Genomic DNA, 27,635 nt, shown 5'->3' with positions numbered 1-27,635 from the left:
ATAAGCTGGGAAAAGTAATTAAGTAACACATGATAGCATGATTCATAAAGACAGAAGTTATAGGTATCTTGGCACATGTCCATAAGCTCACACTGCCTGTGCACAATGTATAACCCAATGATGTCACGTGCAGTCTAACATTGTGAGGAAGGGTAAATAGTTGGCTGTGTCCACGAATATTTATTTGCCTAACTTCTTTGTAGGAATTCACAAAATGCACAAAGTCTTACTACTTACAATGACAGGTTAGGTGCATTTTCAGTGATGGAATAGATACTAGACTGTCCCCGCTAAAATAAACTAATAGGCGTATACAGGAAGAGGTTTCTCCGCTGGAAAGATATTTTGCCCATGGACAAGCAACTATTTCTATGTACCCTAATTCAGTATGCAGAAACGTTCACCTAGTGAAACCTTTTAGTGAAAGTGACCCGAGTTCTCCCAGAAAAATATGATTTTTCTAGTTTTCTAGAAGTACTCCTGCAATTCTTTCTAAATCTTATAAAACTTAAATATTCTTCTAAATGTGAGATCGATGCTATGTGGGAAAATTCCCTCATTTAGTTTGCGTAATTATATAGTGACTTGCACCCATGTTGCCACACTATATGAAGTTGTAATGACAGGAAATGGAAGACGCAGCCATGAAATGAATCAATGAAAGCACTTCTTCCAAAGCCTCCAGTTCCAGTTCTTGACCACCACAATCACCACTGCTTCTATTACGATACCAATTGCGTTCCGTGAAATTTGGTGGATATTGCGGCAGATTTATTTGTATTACCAATGAGCAGCGAGCACATTTTTTACAATTAAAATACATCCACGAGAACAACCAACTCTTTTCAGCGGTAGCAGCAAGCGAGAGCCGAGAAGGAATTGTACTTTCAGTTTCTTGAAGTTTCTGTGGCGCAGAAGGAGATGTAATGGATGTTATTTTTACTTTCTTTGTATTTATAATTCGTACGTGACGCACGGACCGGCTCGTGAGTGTTTCACAAGAAGCATGGATCCTTTTAGCCGCAGCGCATTTGGAACATTCTAGAAGAGAAGCCTAATGGCCGCAGTACTGTGTGCGGCTGATGCACTGCTCTGTACGCTGGCTGCAGACTGAGCTAGAAATGACACAGCAAATACAACGCAGAAAAGAAAAGCTGCCCCAAAACAGAAACAGCCCCCAGCAGTCACACCGGCAAACTGTAACTTAGATCAAGCTACTAAATGCTGCTATACCTGTCATCTACCGGCCACGCACCACCATCGTCGACTTAAGAAAACACTACATCCGTCAATAGACCCCCCTCCATTGGTCCGAGTCAGGTGCGCAGCAGGGGCATATCAGACCCCCCTCCCCCCTTATCCCCTCGCAGCGCCAGTGGTAAAGGGGGCACGGGGAAGACTCACTGTTCACCTCAAAGGGGGAAGGGGGGCTTGCTCTGGCCAGCTGCAAGCACATCATAGGACCCGGACCCCCCAGGTTGGCTCCTGGCCCCACCCCCATCCAAACCCACAAATCAATACTTGACGACCAGAGCTGCGGGTAAAAGAGGCCATGTTTATTACAAACCATCACACAAACATGACAATATCTAACTAATGCAATTTGATACGATATGGATTTATCAAATTCAATCGCTTAGCAATATTTACATTTATTTTGACCATAACATCATAATCCATTAGTAAGTCTGACAAAACTCAATTTATATACACGAAGAATGTTGTCTATTGCTCCAGCACTAAGGGGCCTTCCGGCTCGCGTCCCCCAACCAACTGAGAACCACGCAAGGCGCAACCGCCTGCGTCCTTGAGAGGTGAGCCCCTGCCATCTGGTCCTTGTCCCCCACCTGGGGGACCCACCCCTCCACCACCAGGCTGCCCATCGGGGCTCGTAGGTAATAACCATGGACGGGTGGCCCATGCCCTAGTTTGTAAACTGGTGCCCTTGCCCCCAGCTGGTGTCTCCATTCTCTATGGGGTGAGCTTACTGTTTCTCCCCCTCAGTGCTGGCCTAGGGAGAATGCAGGAAGACTCCCCTTATCAATGTAAAGGCAATTTATGTGGCCTCCTTACCGCCATTCTCTATTCCACATCCAACACCTCCCCAAGCTCTACCTCTAGGGACGGGTGGGTGGAAGATTCAGAGACCCCTGCTTACTGGGGCAGGCACCGTAAGGAAGAGAGGGCGAGGACCAGGGCAAGTTGCCCTAAATAGGCTCCGGCCGGAAGTTAAGTCACAACGTTGCCCAGTAAGTGATTCCTGCTGTAGTCCTGCTCAATCCATCGATGAGTAACCATAAAGGGGGCGTGACCGGGTTCCCGGGGGGCCGCGTCCTAATGGCGCGCTTCATTATATTTCGCACTTTTCCAAAAACTTCGAAGCATCAAGGGAGTTATGGAATGGGGTCCCCTCTCACCTTGCCTTGCTAGGGGGGCGGGGTAGCTGTGGGTTTGTTACACCACTGATGCACACATCTTTCACTAATAAACAATTATTTAAGCATCCTACAGTTTCTCCACTAACCGTACAGACCCCCCCCCCCTCCCCCCCCAAAAAGGGACAGGGCTGCACCTAAGGCTGTTAAGATTCGATTGAATATTGGACCTGAATAGCCCCAAAAATTCCAAACGTCATTAGAAATGGCTTTTTCTGGCATAAACAATCTGATTAACCGAAGAACGTTTCAACTTCAACGTCATCATTGGCTAGAGGCCCCAAGCCAGCGCCTTACAAAGTAACTGCATGGAATACAAAGTAAAAACAAAGTGGAGCGAAACAGACTAACACAGAAAGCAAAGAATGCGAAACAAATTTACAGTCCACTAATCTTTGGAAGCGCTTCCCGTTTACAATAGCATTTTAAGCATTTTCTGTTTAAACATTACAGATTAGGGACCTCGATAATGTCGTATGACCAGCAACTAATTGATTCACACATGTTGGCAACATGGAAAGTAGCGTCCCTGGCAGGTGAACCGTGCCTTCTGGGCAACAATGTCTTTCCGTTTACAGACCACAGCCAGGAAAGAAGAGCGCCACCTAGTGCGCAACCTGTATGATTAAATGTGAATTAAATTGTAGCGCAACAGGAGTGGCTAATGTGATTAAAATATTGATGTATTCACAAAAACTCCCATTAGGACAATTTATTTTTTGCTATTAACCACACTCTCCATTCATTGGGCTAATTAAAGCGCAATTAAAGTGATTCAATTCTAATTACGAACGGCAGACAAATTATTATCAAGTTACAGCAATGCAGTTAACTGTGGACCCAGCTACATAAAGTAAACATTAACGGGCGAAGATGCACTGGGAGCGCGGATGCGCATTGGGAAGCAATGGTTCCAACGAGGTTAGAGGGACATTATACAGCGCGGCTAATAATCAAACGATAGTTGCAAATAAGGCCATTTTGTCTAAATCTAATAGACTGCACTCATCACCATAAATCCGAAGCGTAATTGCGTTACTTGTGCTTAAAGATGACACAGGTTTTCATCACATGAATGCAAACCTGCAACATCAACTCGTCTGACTGTTATCAGGTTGATTAATATTTTAATTCGACTAGATATTACTTTATTTTGCAGTTGGGAGCGCGAGCAGCAAATATCAGTCTATACAAATGAATTGTCATGTTCAAGGAGAAGGTGTCATGTTAATTACAAGTACACCAGGTTTGGTCACACAAATACATGGCGATTAGTAAACTCAGTGTGGTTTAGAACTGGACACAACTTGTCGTTAGATTGTATGTGTGAGTCCGTGTCTGATCTTTTTTCGTCAACTAACAGTACTCAGAAGTTTCATGTCAGATATCACAAAGCAGCATTGGACCCAAGAATGTCTCCAAACATTTCTACTATTCTAGGAAAGTAATTGGAAAACATTAGCAGGTTGTTCATGTATGTTTCTGTGCAGTGGCAGTCTGATGTACTGATCACATGTATGTAAAGCCTGGCTCTCTTTCAAATACAGATGCATGCCCCGAAGTCATTTTATGCAAAGAGAACAGTAAATGAAATATAATCCCAAACGATGTCCTTTTGTGTATTGTGAGATACATTCGTAGACACAGTGCGGGCTCTTTGTTAAACTTTAACGAGACAAGCCTTGTGTATTCCCTGTGTCCTCTGTATGCAAGGGACGAGAACTAGCTGGCCTTACCACCTTTTTATCTCTGCCAAGAGAAGGGGAATCTTTCGGGGGTTAACTCTTCCAGGGGTACCTGAAAGGGACTCAATGTAACTAGCCACTAGCCAAGCAAGCAATAAAATGCAGTGCCACTGGAGTTATGCAGGAATGGAGACCAATATATTCTGTGGGATTGACTACATTATGCACTAAGAAAAGGGGAAATATGTGGCATAATGTGGTGCATTGTGTGACAATATTCGTTCGCATTTGTGTCCTTTTCTTCGACATAAATACAACCTGGGTAAAAGTTTCACCGCATTAGCGCCTGTTTAACACCTGAATACAGAAATCATCACCTGACTGGCCACCATTTCACATTGCAAACCCTCTGCCTCTGTGCTTGAGCATAGGTGGCACGTTTCTCCAGTAACTTTTAATCCACTTTCAGGAAGAAAAGGTGCAGGGAGCTTGAAACTCCAAACAATACCTTCAAAAAAGCTTAAAGTTTCGAGGACGTTAGCTTACACTATCGACCGAATTGCAACAGGATTTTGTTTGTGGTAATCTCTATGTTGTCCCTTCCTTGCCAAAGGGTATTTAGGCAACTTCAGAGATATCCTGAACAGGCTCATTAAGGGCTTGCGATCTCCTCGAACCAAGGTTTTACTTCACTGGAAGTGGGTGTGCTTAGGTTGAAAACATATAGATCACATTTGGACACGTAGCCCAACTCTGCTAACGGGAGCTTGTATGAATCCTAAATAAGGCTATGAGAATCGCACAGTAGCATTAGTTAATCACCAAACCAGGTCAGTGGAACTATGCCAACCGATTACAGGTGCCCTAAATAGAGTTCCTATTTTGTGGGGATACCACCGAAGCCGAAGTAGAGTTCCACACCATGCATATCAAGGCCTTCAATCTGATGAACATTGTCACATTATACAAGGTCGTTAATCAATCAATGGTGAAGACCTTTGAAGGCCCATTGAAGTTCTGAAGGTGCTGAGAAGTCCTGAAGGCCCATTGAAGTTCTGAAAATGCTTTGAAGTCCTGAAGGCCCACTGAAGTTCTGAAGGTGCCTTGAAGTCCTGAAGGCCCATTGAAGTTCTGAAGGTGCCTTGAAGTCCTGAAGGCCCAATGAAGTTCTGAAGGTGCTGTGAAGTCCTGAAGGCCCATTGAAGTTCTGAAGGTGCCTTGAAGTCCTGTAGGCCCATTGAAGTTCTGAATGTGCTGTGAAGTCCTGAAGGCTCATTGAAGTTCGGAAGGTTCCTTGAAGTCCTGAAGGCCAATTGAAGTCCTGAAGGTCCATTGAAGTTCTGAAGGTGCTGTGAAGTCCTGAAGACCCATTGAAGTTCTGAAAGTGCTTTGAAGTCCTGAAGGCCCATTGAAGTTCTGAAGGTGCTTTGATGTCCTGAAAGCCCATTGAAGTTCTGAAGGTGCTTTGAAGTCCTGAAAGCCGATTGAAGTTCTGAAGGTGCTTTGAAGTCCTAAGGCCCATTGAAGTTCTGAAGGTGCTTTGAAGTCCTAAAGCCAGCCTAATTAAGTACTAGAGTCCAAGGAGGTCCAGACCTACCTCAGCTCTGGAATTGGACATTGTGCTGGAGCCAGAACACTTGACGTCATATGGTCACTGATAATAACTAAAAAGACATATCTTGTAGATCACGAGTGAGGCTGAGGCCAGAGTCTTTTTTTTCAATGTTCGGCACAGTTCTGGTCCATGAAACAGAGAAAGTGACTCCGTGTGGCCCCTTCCATGCTCATTTTCCGCACTTAGAACTCTAGAGAAACATTTACCTCACCATTTACACCGGTCATGGACCGTCTCCTAATCCCATTCAAGTTTCTTCTGCAGAGATATATGCTCATTGTCTCTTGCTGATTTGTGTTCCTGCTACTTATAATTAATTATTCAGCCTTTCAACAAAGACTGTAATCTGATCATGACCTGCCAACATCTTTCTATCCACACCAACTGCCTCTCCTGTACATTATTTATACAAGTTAGTTGCCAAGACATGGTCAAGTATAAATGTTCTGAAGGTGATGCGGCTGTAAACTGAGTCCTTGGGGTTTTCAAAATATAGACAGTAAGCATACTGATATTTGGTGATAATTAATCGGTGACTAGCAATGCAACTAGAGGTTCTATGGCACTTTAACTGTGAAGGCAAATCTTTGGGAAATAACCAAAATTAACATTTTTATACTTTTCAACTTGAGTTTACAACTAGCTCCAAAAAATGGTTTAAATGAAAAGTGTGAGTGAAAAATGTGTTAGCCCCGTATAGCTGGGGCAAAGTATCTAGTTCCTTAGGGCAAAGGACTTGAGTGGATTTCGAACATGGACTTCAGACTGTCTACTCTCAGTACATTTTCAACAATAATTCTTAATAAGCATGAGTCTTTCTCCCATTTCTATTCATTCACTTTTCTGGTGGCATAGTCCTTCTTTTCAATTTCTCATAACTACAAGCAAAGAGAACCCACAGGGATTCTTGACTGTGCAAAAGAACTGTGCATGGATGACGGAATCCTTCACTAACTCATTGGGGCATTTGGAATAGGTGCTGTACATTTAAACATTCATAAACAATAAGGGTTGCACTGACATTTTTGCACAAGGGTCTCTTTTCACTCGTAAAGAATAGGACCAGAAGGATTTGCCCGAAACTTAATTTTCTTTTACATCTGAATTTTAAGTAAAGTCATTTTTATGAGGTTCCTGAGGTTCATGCACTGCAAATTCATGCAATCAATTTGCCTAATTTGTTTGCCCCAGGTAAAATAAATTACAAGTAATATCTCCCATTATTTTCTTGACGGGATTGATGGTAGAGCATGTAAAAGCAAGGTGAAGGGAACTAGTAGGGTCTTATGTGCTCAATATGATTTGGTAACTTTCATGTAGCAGGAATATGATGTTTTAGAACTATAGACTTTCAGATTCTGTGGCACATAGTTGCCTTTGGCTCTGCATTGTGCAGCGTTCACACCCAGCATTATTTAAGTGCTTGGTTTTCTAGCTCACTAACCTCACACACACAGAGTGGATAGCCTGCAAAGGCTTCATTTTTAAATTCAGAGCAGAACAATAAGTACCTGACTATTACTTTGTTATTCAAATTCATCACCCATTTCTTTTTTCTAAAGGTTGTACCTCCAGAGTTCGAAATTGCTACTTTAAAATGAAACATATCTGAAATAAAATAAAAAAATATTAGAACATGAAATGCTCATCATTTTAAAATAACTCTATTTTGAAAATACTTTAAAAGTATAAGAATAAACAGCAGTGGCGGTGCCTCCATGAGGGCAGAGGAGCATCGCCTCTCCACTGTGAGTGCAGGAAACATGAAACATAAAATGGTAATAAAGCAAATTTATTACTCTTTATTTTCATGCTAATAGCAGCTGAGTCTGAGGGCGGGGTCAGCAGCAGGGAAGAACAGTGTGCACTTCAGTTTAAAGTGTGCATGCCACTTTGGCCAGCTGTCTTGGGGCGGCCTGCTTGAAATGCGTACTTCCAACCCGAGCTGACTTGGACAGCTGGTTGGAGAGCAAGCACAGGCCCCCTGTGCCTGAAGGAGTGTAGAACTATCATGCTCCAACCAATCCTGGTGCTTCTCTCATGGTTCCTGAGCAGCATCTGGAATGGTAGAGGGGAGTTGGCTGAGGCTCCTGGAGCCTGTGCTGGAACCACCGACTGCTAAGACAAAGAAGAGCACCAAGCACGAGGCAGTGGGCAAGTAAATCTTTTATTTTTTATTTCAAGTTGATTTAATTCACTGACGGAGACTATGTAAAACTCGCAGTGCCTTCAGCCTCAACTCCAGAGCTTTAATAGTGGCCCATTATAAACACTGTTTAAAAAGGACCGAGATTGAGAGCTATGGCATTTAGCCTAAAGATACTGCTGTTTTATTTTTTGTCAGCGTCTGTCAGTAGGTTAAATATTCACTCCACCAGTTTTAGTTGCCACTGACTGCCACTGATAAACAGTGACAGGAAAAAAGATCAATCCCTGTGGCAAGAACAGGCAGCCGAGAAGAGAGACTGGCAATAAGTGGAAGGGAGAAAATAAAAGGTGGTGTTCAAGTCCTACAACCACCAAAAGTAAAAAGGGGAACCGGAATAGGCAGAGCCAATAGGTCTCACCTTTGGTACGTTTTTGCTTTGAAAATGATTTTTAGCGATGCTGTATAACATCCCAGATGTCCTTTTTTTCTTCTTCACGGAGAAAATATTGTTCCCCACTCAGAAGTTTATTTCCAGGCAGCCCGTTAAATATAGGGATGTTCCCTCCCCATTCTCAATATGCAAACACATCTACTCCTGCTTCTGACAGCACCACATTTGTTTGTGTTTCCAGGATGGAAAACTCCATGCAGGTGGTATGTAAATACTCAGACGCCTACGAGTTTAGGGGTTTTCATCCCATTGTCATAGTGTCCTTAATTCAAGCATGGTTGAAAAATGTCAGCCTTCTTAATGACTCTTCTTCTTGTTTTTGCTGTTGCAGGGAGCACGTTATGCTATATATTACATAGACTGCGCTCAGTTCCCTATTCCTCATTTAATACTTGCTTCTCAATTTTGGGTTGCTCCATGCTTATTTACTCTTAGTTTTTATTAGATACAGTGTACACTTGCACTGCTGACGTCATGGAATTGCTTTTTTTTCCCCTTCCCCCATTTCATTTCTTATTTATCACTCCATGGGAGTGCATGTTTGACTCCTTTGTTTGCTTAACTCGCGGAGAGGGCAGTTACACTCTTTCCCTGGTTCTTAAACCTAACCCACCCAGCCACTCCTGCCATTCTCCCTCCTAGCAATCCTCTACAGCGCACCGGGTGCCAGACGACGGGCTGGCAGTTGGCCTGCATGCTCTTGTGCAGCCCTTTCCTGGTGCCTTGTGGCACGCCCTTCCCCACTATGCCCCTCTCCCACTTAAAACTATAGAAAGCATTGTTTTCCACTCCTTAGAGTATAGAACGCATTGTTTTATATATTTTCAATGTAGTCTCCAAGTTGTGGGACACAATGTGACAACGATACCTACTGACTATTTTGAAAGTATAGAATTCACTCTCATACTTTCAGATTGGCCACCACAAAGCATCGTCAAGTTGCATCAAGCAAGGTGGCAGCCATCTTACGAGTCTGGAATCATGGATTTCTGTTCTTTCAAGATGGCCTCCATGCTGCCTCATCTCTTGGTGTCATGCAATGTGACATCCAGCTTTAAAATATTTAAAACTGTAAAGGGGAGAAAACAATGTTTCTTATAGTTATAAAATGGCCAATCACTTCTGTCAGGTTTGCTAAAGCTGCGTATTTTAAAAGCATCTGGCATCGGGAAAGCCTAAAGAGGTAGCTGTGCAATATTTGCTAATTGAAACCCATTAGCTTTGCCAGTGCTTATTCAATTTCTGGCGGAATGTTGATTAATCTCTCTGCCTAGTAATGAACAGTGGGAAGTGCCTGCGCTAGGAAAATAGAATTCAAAGTAAATATGCTATAGAAATACTGTGTACATACATGCCTAAATACTTTTAGGATTTTCTTCAAAACTGATTGCCTTTCTACAACCAGGGTTAAAAGCCATCTTAAAATGGCGACATAAACTGGCAACCTAAATTATAAAGCTGAGTAGGATTGAGAACTATGCTGTACCTAGGGATGCTCTAATTCTATCACCGAGTCGATATCCAGATGATTAGCAGCAACGTGGCCCATTAGCATGTAGTTAGTTGCTGCATAAACTGTATGTAATAAAGATAATATTTTAGGTTTATGTAGACCTTGCTTATGAAGATTTGTCTAGCTCTGCAATATAAATAACAGGTATTGATATTACTGAAATTAAAGGTAAACACACTTCTTTTCCCAGAAAGATGAAAGGCGGAGTCCCTGATTCAAAATGATGGCCTTCAGGTTACACACAGGTCTCATAAAAATGCTTCACTCAATGAACCTTTCTAGCTAAAAGGACAGAGATTCTGATTACGAGTTTGGCGGACAGGGTTACTCCGTCACAAATGTGACGGATATCCTGTCCGCCGTATTACAAGCACAAAGTTCCATAGAATATAATGGAATTGTAATATGGCCGACGGGCTATCCATCACGTTTGCGACGGAGTAACCCTGCCTTCCAAAATCAGACCCAGAGTCCTTTTGTCCTAAATGTGAGTCACTAGTGCACTCGCACCTGTCTGCTACCTAGACAACAGGATGATGTGTGCCACAACTTGAAGGAGTGTACAGTGAACAAGATGCTCCATTGAGGAGACAGGGGGCCCCTCTGAGGGCCCTGGGGTTCATACCTTGTGCGTTTCTTCCTGGCTGCATTTCTACTCACCTTATCTAATCTGGTTTGTGTACTTGTTTCCTACAAAACATACTCCCAACAAAACATACACCACTGATGTAGTCTCTAAATCCCAGCACAAATCACTTCAAGCTCTTCTTTCTCTTAATCCCATGTCCCCTTGGGCTGCCGCTCTCTTGCACGTACGTAACAGACACTAAGAGGATGCTTGGGCACTTTCAGTCCACAAAAATTTGGAAGTAAATGATTTGAAACTTTTTTTTATATGGAGAGTATTATGCAAAGTGTTAGAAACACCTTTTTTGTTTTTTGACTCTTGCAGGTAATATCTACAGCTGAGGCCCTGGGAATTTACTAAAAACAGAATGTAAATAATGCTAAACCGAATCTTAACGAAATTCATAGAGAAAGCCATGTTTGCAGGAATTGTTCGTCAACCTAAATGTATTTTTCACAGTCCATTTGTCACAGTTTCCAGCAGTCAATTAGCGATCAATTAACTACAGCCATTTAATTAAACAGTGGCACTATTTTTTTCACTTAAAATCAGTCAATATTCGGAGTCCATTCTTTAGGACCAAGTCATTGTCGAAACTACCATTAACAAAACAGTGCACACTAATTGATTTGTCAATTATGTCCTTCTGCTTCTCATAGTCTATTGGTTAGGCCGGGAGTATACTATAATACAAATCATGGAATATGGAGTTAATGAAAATGTTATTTTACTAAATTACAATATCCAGCCTATACTAAACAAAATAATCAGTTTCTGGTAGCTTGGCATAGAGTAGTCCGGCTTAACTTAGAAGCAATGTATAAAGTATTTATATGTGCTTCGAACAGTAATAAAGTGGAAACACAACACAAGAAAAATCCCACTCCAATTTAGACGAAGAGAGACTAATTTTATAAATTATTTGACACTAAGACAACAAAATCCTAGTAGTAGAACTAGCGATATGTAATTTTAAAGATTTAGAGTAAAAATCCCCCCTAAAAACACAAAGCTCCACTCGCAATTATCTGGTTTTCCGAGACTGTGACAAAGTCACAAGTTCAGGCCGACCGCAATGGAGCTGGGGCCGACTACAGGGACCCGGTTAGGCCAGCTGAGCAAAGTACCTAAAATCATGGTTGCTAAGCAATGCAGAGTCCTGCGTCAAGGATGTGTTGCACAGCAAGGCAATGCGAGGTCCTGGCATGGAGGTTCATCCCACAGCGGCATTCTGATGAGTTGAAGGCTGTGGTGCCTAGTGTAGTGTCGGGGATGTGTCGTGTAGCGGTTCCGATGTGGAGTCTTTGGGAGGTGATACGTCATGCTTTGGTTCAGATGCAGAGTTTTGGGGGGTGATGCATCGCGTTGCGTCAGTTCCACAGCTGGCTTGGTAGGACACCTTGAAGCCCAGTGCCAAGGGTCCAGGACTGGGGTAGACCCTCTTGGGAAAGCAGATCTCCCACCTGACAGAGGCCAGGTGCTGGGTTCATGGATATTGGAGCCTGTTCTGTCTCTGAGGTCTGATCAGGAGGCCAGCCAACTAGTTATTGGAGTCACTCTGGTGGTCCTGGGTTGAAGATGCAGGTCCAGTTCTTCTCACTGAGGCAGAAGGAAGCAGGGCAACAGAGAGAAAGTACTTCTCGCAGCAAAGCTGCACAGCAGACCTTCTGCTAAGTCTTTCACAGGTCCAGATGTGAACTGAAGAGTTGAGCCTGAGGTTCCATTATTTATACCTGGTGCCCACTTTGAAGTAGGAGAATGTCCTGGAGGTTTCTACCCCCCATAGGGGACAGGCATCCTCTTCCCACCTGCCTTGGCCTCAGATTGTCTGGGGACACAAAAGACTTGTGACAAATCCTTTGTGAGTGTGTTCAGGCAGCTCCTACCCCCTTGTCAGAGTTACCCATCCTGCCAACACCTATCTTCCCTCTGTCTTATTGTCTTGGAGCAATCCACAAAGACCAACTGCCAGCTACGCCTAGTCATGTGACCAAGGGACAGGCTGCCAGCACTAAATGGATAGGACAGGCAAATGGCAACTTTCTAAAAGTGCTGTTTTCAGGATTAGGATTAAAAATTGGCTTTACCATTAAAGTGGGCTTTTAATTGCAATTCTTTATACACCAAACTCTACTTGTCTACCTGATCCCAATTAAAAGTTACCACCTTTTAAATATAATAGGGCCACCCAATGTTATCCTACAGGAGAGGTAGGCCTTTCAGTAGGAAAAAACGTATTTCAGAGTTTTTCACTACCAGGACATGTAAAAATTAAAAGCACATGTCCACCTTTTTTTTTAATTGACTGCATCCTGGCCTATAGGCAGTTTAGGGTCTACCCTAGGGTTGACTTATATGTATTAAAAGGGTAAATTTATGCCTGGCAAAAGGTTTATTTCAGAAGGCAAAAATGGCAGTGTAAACTTCATACACAGGCTGCAATGGCAGGTCTGGGACATGTTTAAAAGGCTAATCAAGTTGGTGGCACACTCAGTGCTGCAGGCCCACTATTAGCATTTATATTACAGGCGCTGGGTGCACGTGGTACCACATTACACAGGGGTTAGAAATACGTAAAATATGGCAATTGGATGTAAGCGAGTCTTACCATGTTTAAAGGAGAGAGCACAAGCACTTTAGCACTGATTAGCAGGGATAAAGTGCTTTGAGTCCTAAAGCCAGCAAAAATAAAGTCAGTAAAAACAGAATTCTGGAATGCAAAGATTTGGGAGACAACCATACCAAAGATGTCAGGTCCAATATATCTCTATTTAGAGACGACCAGAAAAAAGGCTAGATTTGTTTTCAATGTAAAAGGGTCCTATATCCGTGCTCAGCCATACCTTGTCAATCAAAAACTTGGAATACCATTCCTGGTGAGCCTAAATGTCAGTTCCAAATTCTTTCAATTTGTACAGACAACTTTTGTGACACCTACCCACCTGTTCTCTAATCAATTAATTTTTGTACTGTACTCCTCTTGCCTTTTTTAGGCAGTTGCTCTGATGTCCCTGAACAGTATCAGAACTTTATGGAAACCAGTAAATATATAGTAATAACACAAAAGCTTTCACGTTATGCACATTTATACGTGCTGGACATGTTTGTAAATGGTTGATAGGGAAGATGTTGAGTGGCGTCTACATTTTTACAATTGTTTGTTGTTTGAAGAACGTGGCAGACTGTTTTTAAATGCCTGTATGATCATTGACTGCAATATAAGTGCTTGCACGTGGGATATTAATCGAAATTTCGTGCATTTTTTACTTTGCAAGTGTGCTGGCTCAGTATTTGTGCAGTGCGTCTGTGTTTATGACTCGTTTGTTAGCATTATTTGCATTCATGACATGAATTTTTTGGTATGCGCTAGCATACCCTTGCACGTGATGATTACAGACCTGTTGTGTTTTCACTTGGCATTAACCCCTTCGCTGCAGCGGCTATTCGGCCGCAGCGCTAAGGGGGGCGGGGGGGCCGTGCGGCGCGCCCATGCTGGTGACGGAACCGCTCCGTCACCAGCCGCAGTCGCGCTGTGCTCATGACGGAGCGGTTCCGCCACGGCCCCGCCCACTCAAGGGAACGCTCAGCGCAGGCGTGGAATCCGAGCTGCGCAGGCGTGCCGAGCGGGCTGTGACGGAACCGCTCCGTCATCAGCACAGTGCGACCGCGGCTGGTGACGGAGCGGTTCCGTCACCAGCAGGGGAGGGGTTAAAGATAAGACAGGTGCTTGTTGATGGGGATGAATGCACCCCATAATACCAAACTGTGACACACCGCCACTTCCGCAGAGATGGCTGGAGAAACCTACTGACAAATGTCAAAATTACTTTTAAATGCAGGGTGGCCCATGAAGGTGTCCCCAGAAAATCAAACAGTATTAATATTGTTAATTATTTTTATTTAAATAACTGTGTGTTTGATTATCTGCAGTCACTGAAGGTTTTCAGCACTACATGCCAAATATTTCAGACAAAGACAACACAAGTGAGCACTTGCATGGAGTGCAAACCCACAGTTTAGTATACCAGCTGTATTTCTGGAAGCTGTGATGCTTATCAACAAAAAGCTTTGCAATCATCTAGTGTCACATCTTATACAAGAGAAGGTCTCTCCTGACAGACAGGAATGTTCTACTATTTTTCTAGCGGTACAAGCACATTTTAGTTTGATGTATACATGATGTACAAATGAAGGACATCTGTAACAATTTCACAGAGCATCCGGTAAACCCAAAGGAGAGACATATTGTAATTATTCCAGTATAACATCTGTCCATTGTAAATAAGTGTATGTTGATCTAATACGCCTTCTTAGCTTTCTGCACAGAGTAAACTATCTATAAACCAGATAAGTTCAGTGTCCAAGTGAAAAAAACAAATATTGCGTGTATGCTTGTGTAAGGAAATGGAGTTTAAGACGTGTTCTACATTTGGCACACCTCTTTTCATCAAGAATATGACCTGAAGTTTGTTTGATAGTCTGGAATATGTGTTTGGAAGGCTCTTCTACTAGCTTATGTCCGAATTTATGAACATGTGTTCCTCCAGTCTGGGTAGAACTGCACTGTTTCATTGTGTACCATCCATCTCATGGGGTGCCCTGTGGGCTCGAAGGATCAGTCTCTCAGTGACTTCCCCTCCCACATTCTGTCCCTTGACATGGTACACCCTTCCTCATTTGTATGAACGAGCTGTGCGCCCTGCCCAGATTCTGCCTTAAAAGCACACCATTAGTCTGCTCTGCTAAGGGACATTACATTTGATGCAGCCATAATTGAACCCCTGCCACATGGTTGCCGTGCACTAAGAGAGTCAGGGAATTATGCACCACCCCTTTGTCCGCCTGACCCTTAATTGGAAACCCAAACCTCAGTTAAGTGCATAAATACTGCATAACCAAGTTTAGGCCGTGCTATGACTCGGTTTATTAGGAATTACAACTGTCAAGGCCCTTCAGTGTTGCTGCTCTCAGTCACATAACTGACAGAGCGTAGGTGAACATCTGCTGCAATGATATCTGTTCCACTACATTTAATAAATGATTTACAAGTGTAAAAAAAACTTGGAAGCATTGAAGCTTCCCTCTCTAGCAGACTTCCAGTGTTTCATCCACCCATATGTAGAGACACCTACACATGGACAGAAAACCTCATTTTCTGGCGCCAGGCGTCCACGGTTCTTTTTTTGCATCTAGAATCTGCCATTCGAAATTGAAGCAGCATTTCTTGTCGTGAACGAGCTTTAAACACATCCGATAGCACTGAAGTACATATCAAGAGAAGAAAATGATGAGTTTGTAACATGCCCATAATAATGTCACTGCATTAAGCCATTGCACCGAATACGTTAAGTTAAGCATTTCAATTGTTATGATGTACAGTATACGATGTGCACAGGTTTGTCAATAACATTCACTTTATGATTTTAGCACGTTAGTGTGTTGTGTTCAGGTGCTGACTGAAAAGTATGTTGATGCTTCTCCTTTACGGAGATGGAAACCTATGACTGGTATAAATATTTACCATATTTCTATTAAAGGTACGCTGCTATTTAAAGACCATATGGAAGAGCCAGTGACAGGTACTTATGTGCAATATTTCTTCTTATATTTCTTTAAAGTGTATTAATACAACTATACATTTGGCCAACTAGGCCTTACTGTTACTGTTTGGATGTTCCATATGTCTGGTAGCAGCGCGTCATGCCCTTAAAAAGCAGCGCACAGATGTTTACCTCGAATGTCTACGTTTCATAGTTCTGCGGTAGGAGGTGTCCACTAGGAAGGCCTTTAAGAAGCATATGCTCTCCACACGATTAGTAGGTAGGGTGTTATAAAACATTAACAACACACCTAGGTTGTTTTCTGACCACACATGCTTCAGCCTTGCTTTACCCTTGCTGTGATTACAGTACACCACAAAAGCTGCAATAGTCTAGACAAATGTTGAACTATAAAAAGTATATGCACCAAACCTCAATAAGTAATGTTTAACTGTGCTACCACTACAAAGTCCATAAGAACAATCCAGTAAGACTTCCACCTTGCACTTCACAAGCTGCCTTAGTTGCACCTGTTCCACTAATTGGATTTTGTCTCTTTTTAGAGTCAATGTTTGGTTTATGGCATACGTGGTAGGGAAGTATGTATTTTAATAAACTTCTTAATCACGCTATAAAAAACGTCAAATTCTCTAGGATTCTGTGGTGGCTGGTTTGTTTGCTAAGTGGGCAGATGTTGTGATTCTTCATAAGGAAGTGTTCTACAATTTCTGTCTACAGTCACTTACATGCCCTAGACTCATTTAGTAATATCCTAACATTTCAAATGGACACCCAGAGCTTACACTTAGTATTGCTCATTACAGGGGTTTCATTTCTTATTCCTACTCATTAGTATTATTTTTCCATAAATTACTACATTTAAAATTGTCAATGAAAGGCTCACTTCACAAAGTCTTGGAGCACATCTTCTTTGGAAATGTATTTACACTTGTGCAGCATAAGGGTGTACTGAAGTATAAACACTCAAAAACCTTTACAGATAAGCAAGGCATTCAATTCAACGTTAATGACCGGCAGAAAGCCAATTATGTCCCTTCACAATAGTAAAAGCTTATGTGTTATTTTATGAAGTGGGTTTGTTAGTGTTAGAAAATGCCTGTTAGCATCCGATATATCACATTTGCAACTTTGATTCTGTATAGCCTCCTTATAGAGGCACACTTGTAGCCCATTGAAATCTAATACATGATGGAAATACAAACATACAAAGCTTGGTGTGTTGTGACTACAGACATCAATGTATGCTTAAAATCAATTACCACACATCCAAAACACACCTGCTGAACTTACGTGTCTGCTATAATGTAACGCAATGTATGGAGAATCTTGTAATTTTTCATAGACAGAAGTCATGCAACTTATGTTCTCAAAATGTCTTACCTTGGCCTCATTAGTACTTTGCAGATCTAGAACCTTCATGTTGATTATTTGGAGGTGGATTTTCACTATACCACATTAGAAGGCAAGAACAGCACCTCCCCCTATATATAGCAATGTGGTCTGTCATACTGTAGTGGTCATTGTAGTGTTATTGTAGCGGGTTGCTTATTCGAGATACAGTTGTATAAACAGTGTGGTGCAACGCCTTTATTTGGTCATCTCTTAATATATTCCATTTTGTATGTCTTCATTATCTGCATCTCCTATACCATGGTATATGTTATGATAGGTTCTGTTAAACTGCCAAAAAATATACAATAGCAACTGCTTTATTTAGAGTTTGGTGGGTGCAATACTTCATAAAAACGTGGTAGATATTAATCTCATCTACCATGTTTCAAGTGCCTTAGGCTTTAATGTACTTGTAATGTGGTAAACAGAACATCCACCATATCTGTGACGGAGTATACCATCTACCAAACTGTAAATAAAGCCCTAAATTCTTAACTGCATTGCTGCAAATGACGACTGATATGTAATGCGCTGCATGAGACAAACAAGCATAAGGTGTGTGTTTAATATATTCAGACGTATCACCATGTTTGTAGTGCGCACACAGCTAGCGTCCAACAAAGTCCTTTACAATTTTTAATTGAACAATTGCATTACATTTAAAAAGAACATCAGCTTTCACAATTTTAGGCAACTACTCCCAGTCAAGTGGGAGAGCCAGGATTAGAACCTATGTTCCCAGAATCAATAGCCTGTAAACTACCCACAGGAACACACCTCCTCATCTGTACAGTATGGAGAGATGTAAAGATGATCTGCATGTGATGTGAATTCTTAATGTAGCTCTTATCAGCCATGCACTTAAAAAAAAATGTTTTAAAAAAAAACATTTACTGGTCTAGTCTCTAGACTGACATTGAGGGTCCAGTCACAGTGATGTTGAAACATGCACCTGCAAATTGAGCCCTGCCTAATCCGATTTATTGAGGAGCGCACAAAATCGGAGGTGTGCAGTTTGCACCCAATTTTGAGTTAGGCTCCTCACAATGGACAATAACTCACCTATAGCTCATTGTGGTCTGTATTTTGAGGTGCACAAACAGTGCATGTGCACTATTTGCTGCTGGAATTTGCAGCAGGGTACCACTGCTCCAACTCACAGGAGCAAACATCAGCGATTTGTGCACACCTTGTAATATTCTTTTAGGGCACAAATAGGAATTTGCACTAAAATCACGATGAGAAGCCACATCATAATTATGCAGGGGATCCCACAATGGTGCTTGAGTCTTATATTCTGTCATGTGAGCAGAAACAACCCCATAAGTCCCGAATTCCCAATCACCCCAGATTGAAACACATCAACGAGTTTCACCTTGGCTCTTCAGAGCCCACTTTAAGAAAGGGTAGACCAGTTCTGTTGCATTTGCATCACTTCCCTCTGTTCTAGGACAACAAGATAGGATAAAATAGAGACGTTTTGGTTGTGTCCTTCAAGGTCAGAGAACCTAAGCCACCAAATAGAAATTGAATCAAAATGTTGTCAAACAAATCAATTCCTGTCTTTCATAACGTGGACACCAAATGTGATTTTATGCTTCATAACTTTTGGCGGTTTCAAAGGTATCTGCCTTGTCATTTTATGTAGCAGACAAAACCCAACCTCACTTGATGTTGCATCGTTCTACGTCACTGTTCGAGCAATAGAAAGACAATGGAAGGGAGGGCCAAAGAAAAAAATACACGTGAGATCGGAAACCATAGATTTGCATAGCCCAAAAAAACATTGAATAATTTGAACATTTCTGATATTCAGCAATGGTCGTCCGTGCTCCAGAATGCAAATACATTAGCTTTGAGTTTAGGATGAGGGCACTCGTGGTCTGTCCTATAGTGAGATTTACAAAATGGAAGATAACAGTTGAACCACACTCATTGTAGTTAAAGCAGGGACAAAAACACCTCCCGAGCTCTGTAAATTGATGGCAGAGTTACCATTCTTCGTCCTGTCTTCAGCCACTTCTCAGTCCTAAAAATCACCCAATCATCCTTGCAAGCATTTACTAAACACCATGGACCTTAATAGAGCGATTGGTCAAGCTTTCAACAGTTGCAGCCGACTGAGTCATAATTAGAGGTATCATGAATACGCGTTAAGGAATCAGTTCACTGCTCTTGATATGCAGGTTCAGAGGTCGCACATGCAAATTGCTAACCAGTGCACATGTCCTTAAAAACCTCTGAAAACTGAAGGAGCACATCCAACAAGAAACTATCTGCCTTGACCATGTCATAGAAAGGATAGGAGCCTCTGTACCTTCTGCCCCTCACTCCCCCGTAAGGTTGCTTAAATGCTGTAACTGTGCATACCGAGCAGATATGGTGAAGACAGATAACCGATCTAGAATGAATTGTCTTTGTCCATTACTCGGTAGAAAAGGTCTTCCACGTAGGCCAATGTGATTCGTTATCTTGGTTCCAGACTTGAGCCCAAATTGTGATGGACATCAAGAGAAGCCGTTTGTTGAAAGGCAGAACTGAGGTTTGATGCTGAAACCGAAAAAAAGGCAGTAGTTAGGTCTCATCTGTCTAATAAGTCCACATCTGACCTTGGTGTCTTGAGAATTGTGTTGTTACAAGCTTGCTTTATGTATGGAATTGTAACACTTATTTAGGATAAAGTCAGGAATGCACATTTTAATTACAAATCACTGCCATCTAGAGATAAGACTTAAAAATGTAAAATACTAACAAAACGTCTATATTTTTCTTTCATTCATTGAAACATATAAAATAGAAAATTATATTTGACAGAACAGAGGACCCTAGTAATTAGAGATCAACTGAATGATAGACATATACTCGATAGTATATATGACTGCTGTCCAGCCGGGCAGAGTTTTTTATTTTTCAAAGTTTCAGGTTAAATGTGTAAGTATAACATTTATACAAAAGTGGGCACAACCTGTGACCCACAAAGGGCAAGACAAAACATATGACAGAACAATTATGTAAAAAGCGCACAAAAGCGGTCTGTACTAGTAATCCATTTTACAGACTGGAATTAAATCATAGCAACCCATTGTTTAACTCAATACGTGAATTGAAACAAACATATGGTGCAATATGGTCGACGACGTTTCGATGCAATTTCTAAATGCATGCATCATCATCAGGACAAAAGCTGGTGTGTCAAGTTTGTCTTGGAAGTTTAAAGCAATTTCATTACCCCTATGGTAATTTACATAATATTAAATTAACATTTGGAGAGGACATGGAAGAAATGGAGAAAAAAACACATAAACAAAGAAATAATTAGAACTTGACTGGGTATGAGTACATTTTACAAGATGTGGTGAAGAGGTAAACACTGTGTATAGTGACTAATTGGTACATGCTTGTGAACATTCACGGATAAAATGGTGACAGGTTCCTGTTTCAAAGACCGGACATTGAGAGGAGTATGTGGATTTCAAAGGATTATGCTCTGGCACATGCAAGGGGGAGACAGGTGAATATCGGCGTGGTTTGGTATGGACATGCTTAAGATCTGGCATATTGATCATTTGGCGATTAGCATTGAATTCAAGGCAGCGTCGCAGTGAGAGGGCTCTTTACTAGCGCAACGTGTTTCATTCAATCTAATAAGCTACATACTATTAAAGCATGCAAAGTGAAAACATGTGCTATTCGGCGCGTGGGCTTTGTACATGCTTGGTGAACTGGCAAAGTGGGCCAGCGGCTGTTCAAAGTAATTGTCCATATTTCAATTAAGAACGGCGCAGTGAAAGGGATTGTGACTGACCTAGAGCATAATGTGAGAACCCAACGCTGGAGAAATTATTTCCAAGTTTTACCTTTACTGTGCATAATAGCTTTCTTGGGGGTACTCGGGCTTTCAGCCTTGGTTGTTTAGCTGTGAGAGCTAAAGGTTATCTACCACAATGTCCCTGCGTGTGAGAAATTACTCACATCGCCTTCGCCGGTGGAAACTATGGGGAGAAAATACTTTAATTAGCCGAGGGAGCGTGGACAAGGACGAGAACGCCGTGAGCCGTCGCCACACTTACTTAGAATAATAGAGCAGTGCTCGTCTTTGCGGCGATTCCAACATCCATAGTAGGGTTTATCTGGGGAAGCAGACGTAAAGCAGCAATTAGGGAATGAGGCATACCTTCCACGCTACGGGGTGTGGGAAGCGGGGGAGTTCGTGCATTACTTACAGTTTGGGCATTGCTTGATAGCTGGTCAGGTGGGTTCTGGCGGGGATCGCTTCCTAACCGCTTGTGGAACTTAGTGGTAGTAATAAAGGGCGGACTAGAAATAGTGGGAGGACTATAGCTAAAGGATCCCTTGGCTTTGGCGGCCATCTTAGAGAGGTCTTTTTTCTCGGCTCAGAACATGATACCAGTATACAGGGAATATACAATAATTATACAAGGCGGAAAATGGCTCAGTGAGCAGGCAATATGCATTGATTAGGAGAGGCGGATGGTGGCTCAGTGGGGCCAGCGTGATCCATATTGTCACAATTACGTCCCTTATCGATCAAGCATTAAAAACTGATGGTGAAGGTGAAGTGGCGTCCATCATAGAGTGGTGAAAAGGGGAGTGACCCAAGTGAAGTGAAGTGCTCAGTTACCATCTAAAATTATATTATTATATGTTGTATAATAATATAATTTTAGATGGTAACTGAGCACTTCACTTCACTTGGGTCACTCCCCTTTTATATGGATCACGCTGGCCCCACTGAGCCACCATCCGCCTCTCCTAATCAATGCATATTGCCTGCTCACTGAGCCATTTTCCGCCTTGTATAATTATTGTATATTCCCTGTATACTGGTATCATGTTCTGAGCCGAGAAAAAAGACCTCTCTAAGATGGCCGCCAAAGCCAAGGGATCCTTTAGCTATAGTCCTCCCACTATTTCTAGTCCGCCCTTTATTACTACCACTAAGTTCCACAAGCGGTTAGGAAGCGATCCCCGCCAGAACCTACCTGACCAGCTATCAAGCAATGCCCAAACTGTAAGTAATGCACGAACTCCCCCGCTTCCCACACCCCGTAGCGTGGAAGGTATGCCTCATTCCCTAATTGCTGCTTTACGTCTGCTTCCCCAGATAAACCCTACTATGGATGTTGGAATCGCCGCAAAGACTAGCACTGCTCTATTATTCTAAGTAAGTGTGGCGACGGCTAATTTAATATTATGTAAATTACCATAGGGGTAATGAAATTGCTTTAAACTTCCAAGACAAACTTGACACACCAGCTTTTGTCCTGATGATGATGCATGCATTTAGAAATTGCATCGAAACGTCGTCGACCATATTGCACCATATGTTTGTTTCAATTCACGTATTGTGTTAAACAATGGGTTGCTATGATTTAATTCCAGTCTGTAAAATGGATTACTAGTACAGACCGCTTTTGTGCGCTTTTTACATAATTGTTCTGTCATATGTTTTGTCTTGTCCTTTGTGGGTCACAGGTTGTGCCCACTTTTGTATAAATGTTATACTTACACATTTAACCTGAAACTTTGAAAAATAAAAAACTCTGTCCGGCTGGACAGCAGTCATATATACTATCGAGTATATGTCTATCATTCAGTTGATCTCTAATTACTAGGGTCCTCTGTTCTGTAAAATATACTACCGCCCAAGGACCCTAGTGGCATTCCTTTTGGGTTTCCCTTGTTCTTAGAAAATAAAATATATATAAAATAGAAAAGCATACTTTACTCCTAACACAAACACGTAGACACACACACATACTAAAATTCACACATGCAAACACGGTGATGATAGTTGAAAATATAATTTAAAAAATGTCCAACCATTCGTTACAAGAAATGAAGTTATGTACTATACTACTTCTAGGAATATAGCATTACCAGTAACATAATACATTGCTGCTGTGTTGAGAAGCAAAGTTTGTGCATCTGATGTAAAATGAAAGAGCATCCCTAATAAAGTTAAATTTTCCACTGTAGTTGAAAAGTGTCACCCGGAAACACGTGACAATCAATGGGCAATAATGCATTAGGGTCTCTTTGCCAATAGTCGACAAGTCATTGGCAAAGATACCACAGTTACTACTGTTCTCCAGTTTACTCATAAGGGGCTGAGGACTAATTACTTTAAGATACATTCTTAATTTTTTTGTGTAAATTTGATTTTACAAATAATACAATATGTTTCAATATTCTCAAAGTGTGCATGATTAAAGAAATACTTAAAAGGACTTCACCTTTCGCTCCCTCCTCCCTCTTTCTCTTGTTTAGTTCCTTTATTTTGTACTTAATAAACATCGATTTCTTTGATTTGTGCTAATATGAACTGCTATGTTTTGTCCACAGCGTGCAAAAGGAAAGATCAAGAGCATGTGAAGGATAGAGGGAACACACCTAAAAAGCCTAGGCTGGTCTTCACAGATGTCCAGCGTCGAACTCTACATGCAATATTCAAAGAAAATAAGCGCCCATCCAAAGAATTACAAATTACCATTTCCCAGCAACTGGGTTTGGAGTTGAGTACCGTCAGCAACTTCTTCATGAATGCACGGAGAAGGAGCCTTGATAAGTGGCAAGACGAGGGTAACTCCAGTTCAGGCAATTCATCTTCATCAAGCACTTGTACCAAAGCATGAAGGAATAACCACAAACTAAACCTCGGTGGAAAAGCTTTAAAACAAAGACCAGGACCTCAAGATAGCAGGTTTAAACTGATAACTGTTTGAACAAATGTTATTTATAAGTCCAAAGAAACCAAAGACTTAGACACCTACATTATGACTTTGTACTGAGACACCCACTTTAGTAGGAGGAGGACGACTACCAAAAACAATGGAAGATAAAAAAATCACACTGGGCCTGCACCTTCATCCATCTTCATGTTCACTGTACTTGGCTGTCTGGTGGTTTGGAGCATAGTGATTTATCGTCATTGAATGGGCATCTTTCCAAATGTGACTCTTCATTTCCACGTGGATGCCATGAAGGTGTATGGTGTATCAGTACTGTGTACATACCAGTGATTGGACATGGTCAAAGCTGGTCTGCAGAATGGGTAGAGACAGCGCAAGACCAAAAACATTTTAGTCGTCTGAGTTCATTTGAATGGTGGAGTGTTTGCTCTTGTATAATCTGGATTTAGTGATTCAAGACCCAAAATCTAAGTCCAAACCGATGGCAAAGAAACTTTGAATGGCACCCAAACTAGTGCATTCTCTTTGTTTGTTAAGGAATGTTCAAACCAAAACTAAACATAATTCCTTAAGCAGAAAAATATCTAAGTAAACTAGGAACCAAAGAACACAATGAATATTTCATTGCAGGTATTTTATTGCAACAATTTTAATATGTCAAAACTATTTTTACACAAAATATTTAGAGTGGTAGGAGTAGGTCAGTTTCATTTACCAGAAATAGGATGTACAAGTGACTGTTATTTGCAATAGTTAGACTAACCTATGTTTCTAATGGAAAGAGTAAATGCTGTTCAAGAGCAATCATCCTAAGATCTAATAACGGCACCATTCATTTTAGAGTGATAGTGCATCTCATATACCTTGACAGCCCTAAAAGTTATCTAAAATGTCAAATTGGCCTGATACTTAATCTTCAGCAATCAAAAGGTAGGGATAGGCTAAAATTTATCACTTTTGAACTATAGAGCAAGGAGTCAGAAAGTAGCCAAAGATTAATTGCTTTACTGGAAAATTCCATCATAATGACTTTGAATAGGGGGTAAACAATCTACACATACGCCTGAATATCAAGCTGTGGGCAAACACTTTGATGAAAGGATATGCAATGATTGCTTTTAAGACAGGTCTCGAAAGCTCGCTGCTCGTTGCAGAATAAGTTATCACGCTGTCTTATACATTCAGCCGATATGAATGAAACCAGTAAACCATCCATGTAAATGTAAAGCACTCAAGATCACCATACCCTCTATTTTCAGTTTTCACAGCATGACATTTTAAACACCTTAGTTTTAATTGAAACACATAAAACATGGGGCATAGTATCAAGACAGGCGATAAAATTATTGCCGCTTTAGCTGCAGAAAACTGCCGCTAATACGGCGAAAATGAGCTTGATAATGCTCTATGGAATTCCAATTGAAGCCCATGTTAGATGTGAAGGACATCTAACCTGAGCTTCAATTGGAATACCATAGAGCATATTATCAAGCCCATTATCGCCATTTTAGCGGCAGTTTTCTGCCGCTAAAGTGGCTATAATTGTATCACCTGTCTTGATAATATGCCCCCATATTCTCAGATCTAAGCATAGTTTCAAAGCTCACCACTAACCCCACTTTGTGGTCTAGTCACCTACATAAATGATGACTAGCTACTGCAAACCCAAATGCACAACAAATCCAAATCTAGCCAAGCCACCCATATAGACCTCAAATAACAGCAGATCTTGCTGCTCTTACAAACAGATAATAAGAATAGTTTCTTCTTTGTTAAACAACCTTCATATGGGTTCTGCATTCGAAAGGCATATCTTTGTGCCTGATATTATTCAATCTAAGTTGCCACCTCCAAGTCCATTCTTTAGCCTTATTCAGAAGCAGGTATTTTCTACTTCCTTTGTGCTATGAAATCCATAGCAGGTCATTGTATCATAATAGAATAATCTGTCACATTATTTCTCTAAAGTGCCCTAAATCAAAGACTGGCTTTTGTACATGCCAAATGTCACCTCGCTTTATTCAGAAAGAACTTGATTTAACAGCTGTCTACTAAATGTCACATAGTCCCTTCCGATTCAGTCTGCCCCTAACGAGGCAGTTAGGCTTGGGCACAAGTCATTTAAATGAATGCTTTACTGAAGGGCACATGGTTGACATCGATCTCTCTGTTCTTGTATTGCTTAATCCTGGTCCAAAAAATAAGATTTACCTGGTGAAATATCATGATAAATAATATGACCCAGGTCTTGTCGCTCATTGTTTTCAGAATATTCAACTGATCTTAAATCTATGCATGACCCAAATGTTGATTTGCTGATGCATGTCTGCCCAGCTATTGTCCAGCTCCTACTATTTTAAAGTAATGACACATCTACCAGTCTAAAAATATGTGGAACCTCTTCTAAAGGGAGTTATTGAACCTGGATGCCAGTAGTGCTCAGTGATTTCAAATCAAAATATGTGATCAAACCATGCGTTAGCATTTGGGTACAGATATTATTTTTTTAAGAGCACAAACAAAAGAATTCTAGATTGATGAGTACATGATTAAATAATGGAGATGACAATTGCTTTCATTTTCAGTTCATTCTCCATATAAAGTTTGCGCCAATAATACAACAATGGGCTATTGCTTGTTAATTGTTCATATCAGCCATTTTGAAATAAGAGGTTAAATTAATATTTTCAGTATAATAGGATAATAAGGAGTTTCAAAAACAACTTTGGATGCATAGATTTAAGTCCAAGGTCAGTAAACACATTAGATTCAGTCAATTTCCCCATAACAAAGCAAGACTTACCACTACCCCTATTCAAGACAAATGTCTGTATTCTTCTCTGTGGATGTAGTTTACCTTGTAGAAGCTTTACTGTTGCACTAAATTTACTTCACAAATTCTGTCAAGACATCTCCTGATTGGGGTAGCATACACTCCCCTAGATAACGGTAACTCAGATAGCTCAGGAAATGAAGCAACTCTATGTTTAATGTGTTGGCCATGGATTGGAATCCTGGCTGGGATGACTGTGCTTTCCCTCCTTCTGAGGTTGATACATTGAGTACCTTGGAGTTGGGTAATCGTAACACAGTTTTTTAAAAATTGACTTTTTCCATCCATCAGAAAACGTCTTATTTCTATTCTACAAGTAGCTATGAAAGAACTGTCCAAATAACTGAACACACTTAAAGTATGATTTTCTATGCTTACACGTCTGGGCTGTGTTTCTATTAGTTTACTAAGACCACTTATATTGTGATTTATATCTTCCTTTGCAATATGCTGCGGCATTGTTATTCTTAATGCCATTACAAATTGGCATTCTGAATTCAGTTCAAATTTAGCTGTGAACATACTACTAGATCTAGACATAAACTAAAAGATAAATCCACTTCGTTATTCCGACTAACAGTCTTCATTTCCTGTGCCACACTGCCTGGGTGCAGGTTTGTTTACGGTCATATTTGTGGAGAGAAACATGAAATGAGTTTG

General features: G+C 41.2%; 1 protein-coding gene across 2 annotated transcripts in view; it reads left to right on the top strand.

Moving 5' to 3' along the window:
• Positions 1–27,635, top strand: part of ONECUT1 (one cut homeobox 1) — a 71,141-nt gene that overhangs the window by 41,288 nt on the left and 2,218 nt on the right. Inside the window, exons 3-4 of one of the 2 annotated variants that reach the window (XR_015308541.1) lie at positions 16,014–16,055; positions 23,796–25,345. Coding sequence is in view for 1 of the 2 variants with exons in the window: in XM_086958314.1 (XP_086814440.1) it covers positions 16,014–16,055; positions 23,796–24,085 (332 nt within the window). In the remaining variant the exon portion in view is untranslated. Of the gene's footprint in view, positions 1–16,013; positions 16,056–23,795; positions 26,300–27,635 lie in introns of those variants that run through there. The other variant, XM_086958314.1, reaches the window with a different exon arrangement.

This window comes from Lissotriton vulgaris, chromosome 2_1 (genome assembly GCF_964263255.1).
Source record: "Lissotriton vulgaris chromosome 2_1, aLisVul1.2, whole genome shotgun sequence".
NCBI lineage: Eukaryota > Metazoa > Chordata > Amphibia > Caudata > Salamandridae > Lissotriton > Lissotriton vulgaris.
This window is presented reverse-complemented; position numbering and strand designations above follow the sequence as displayed.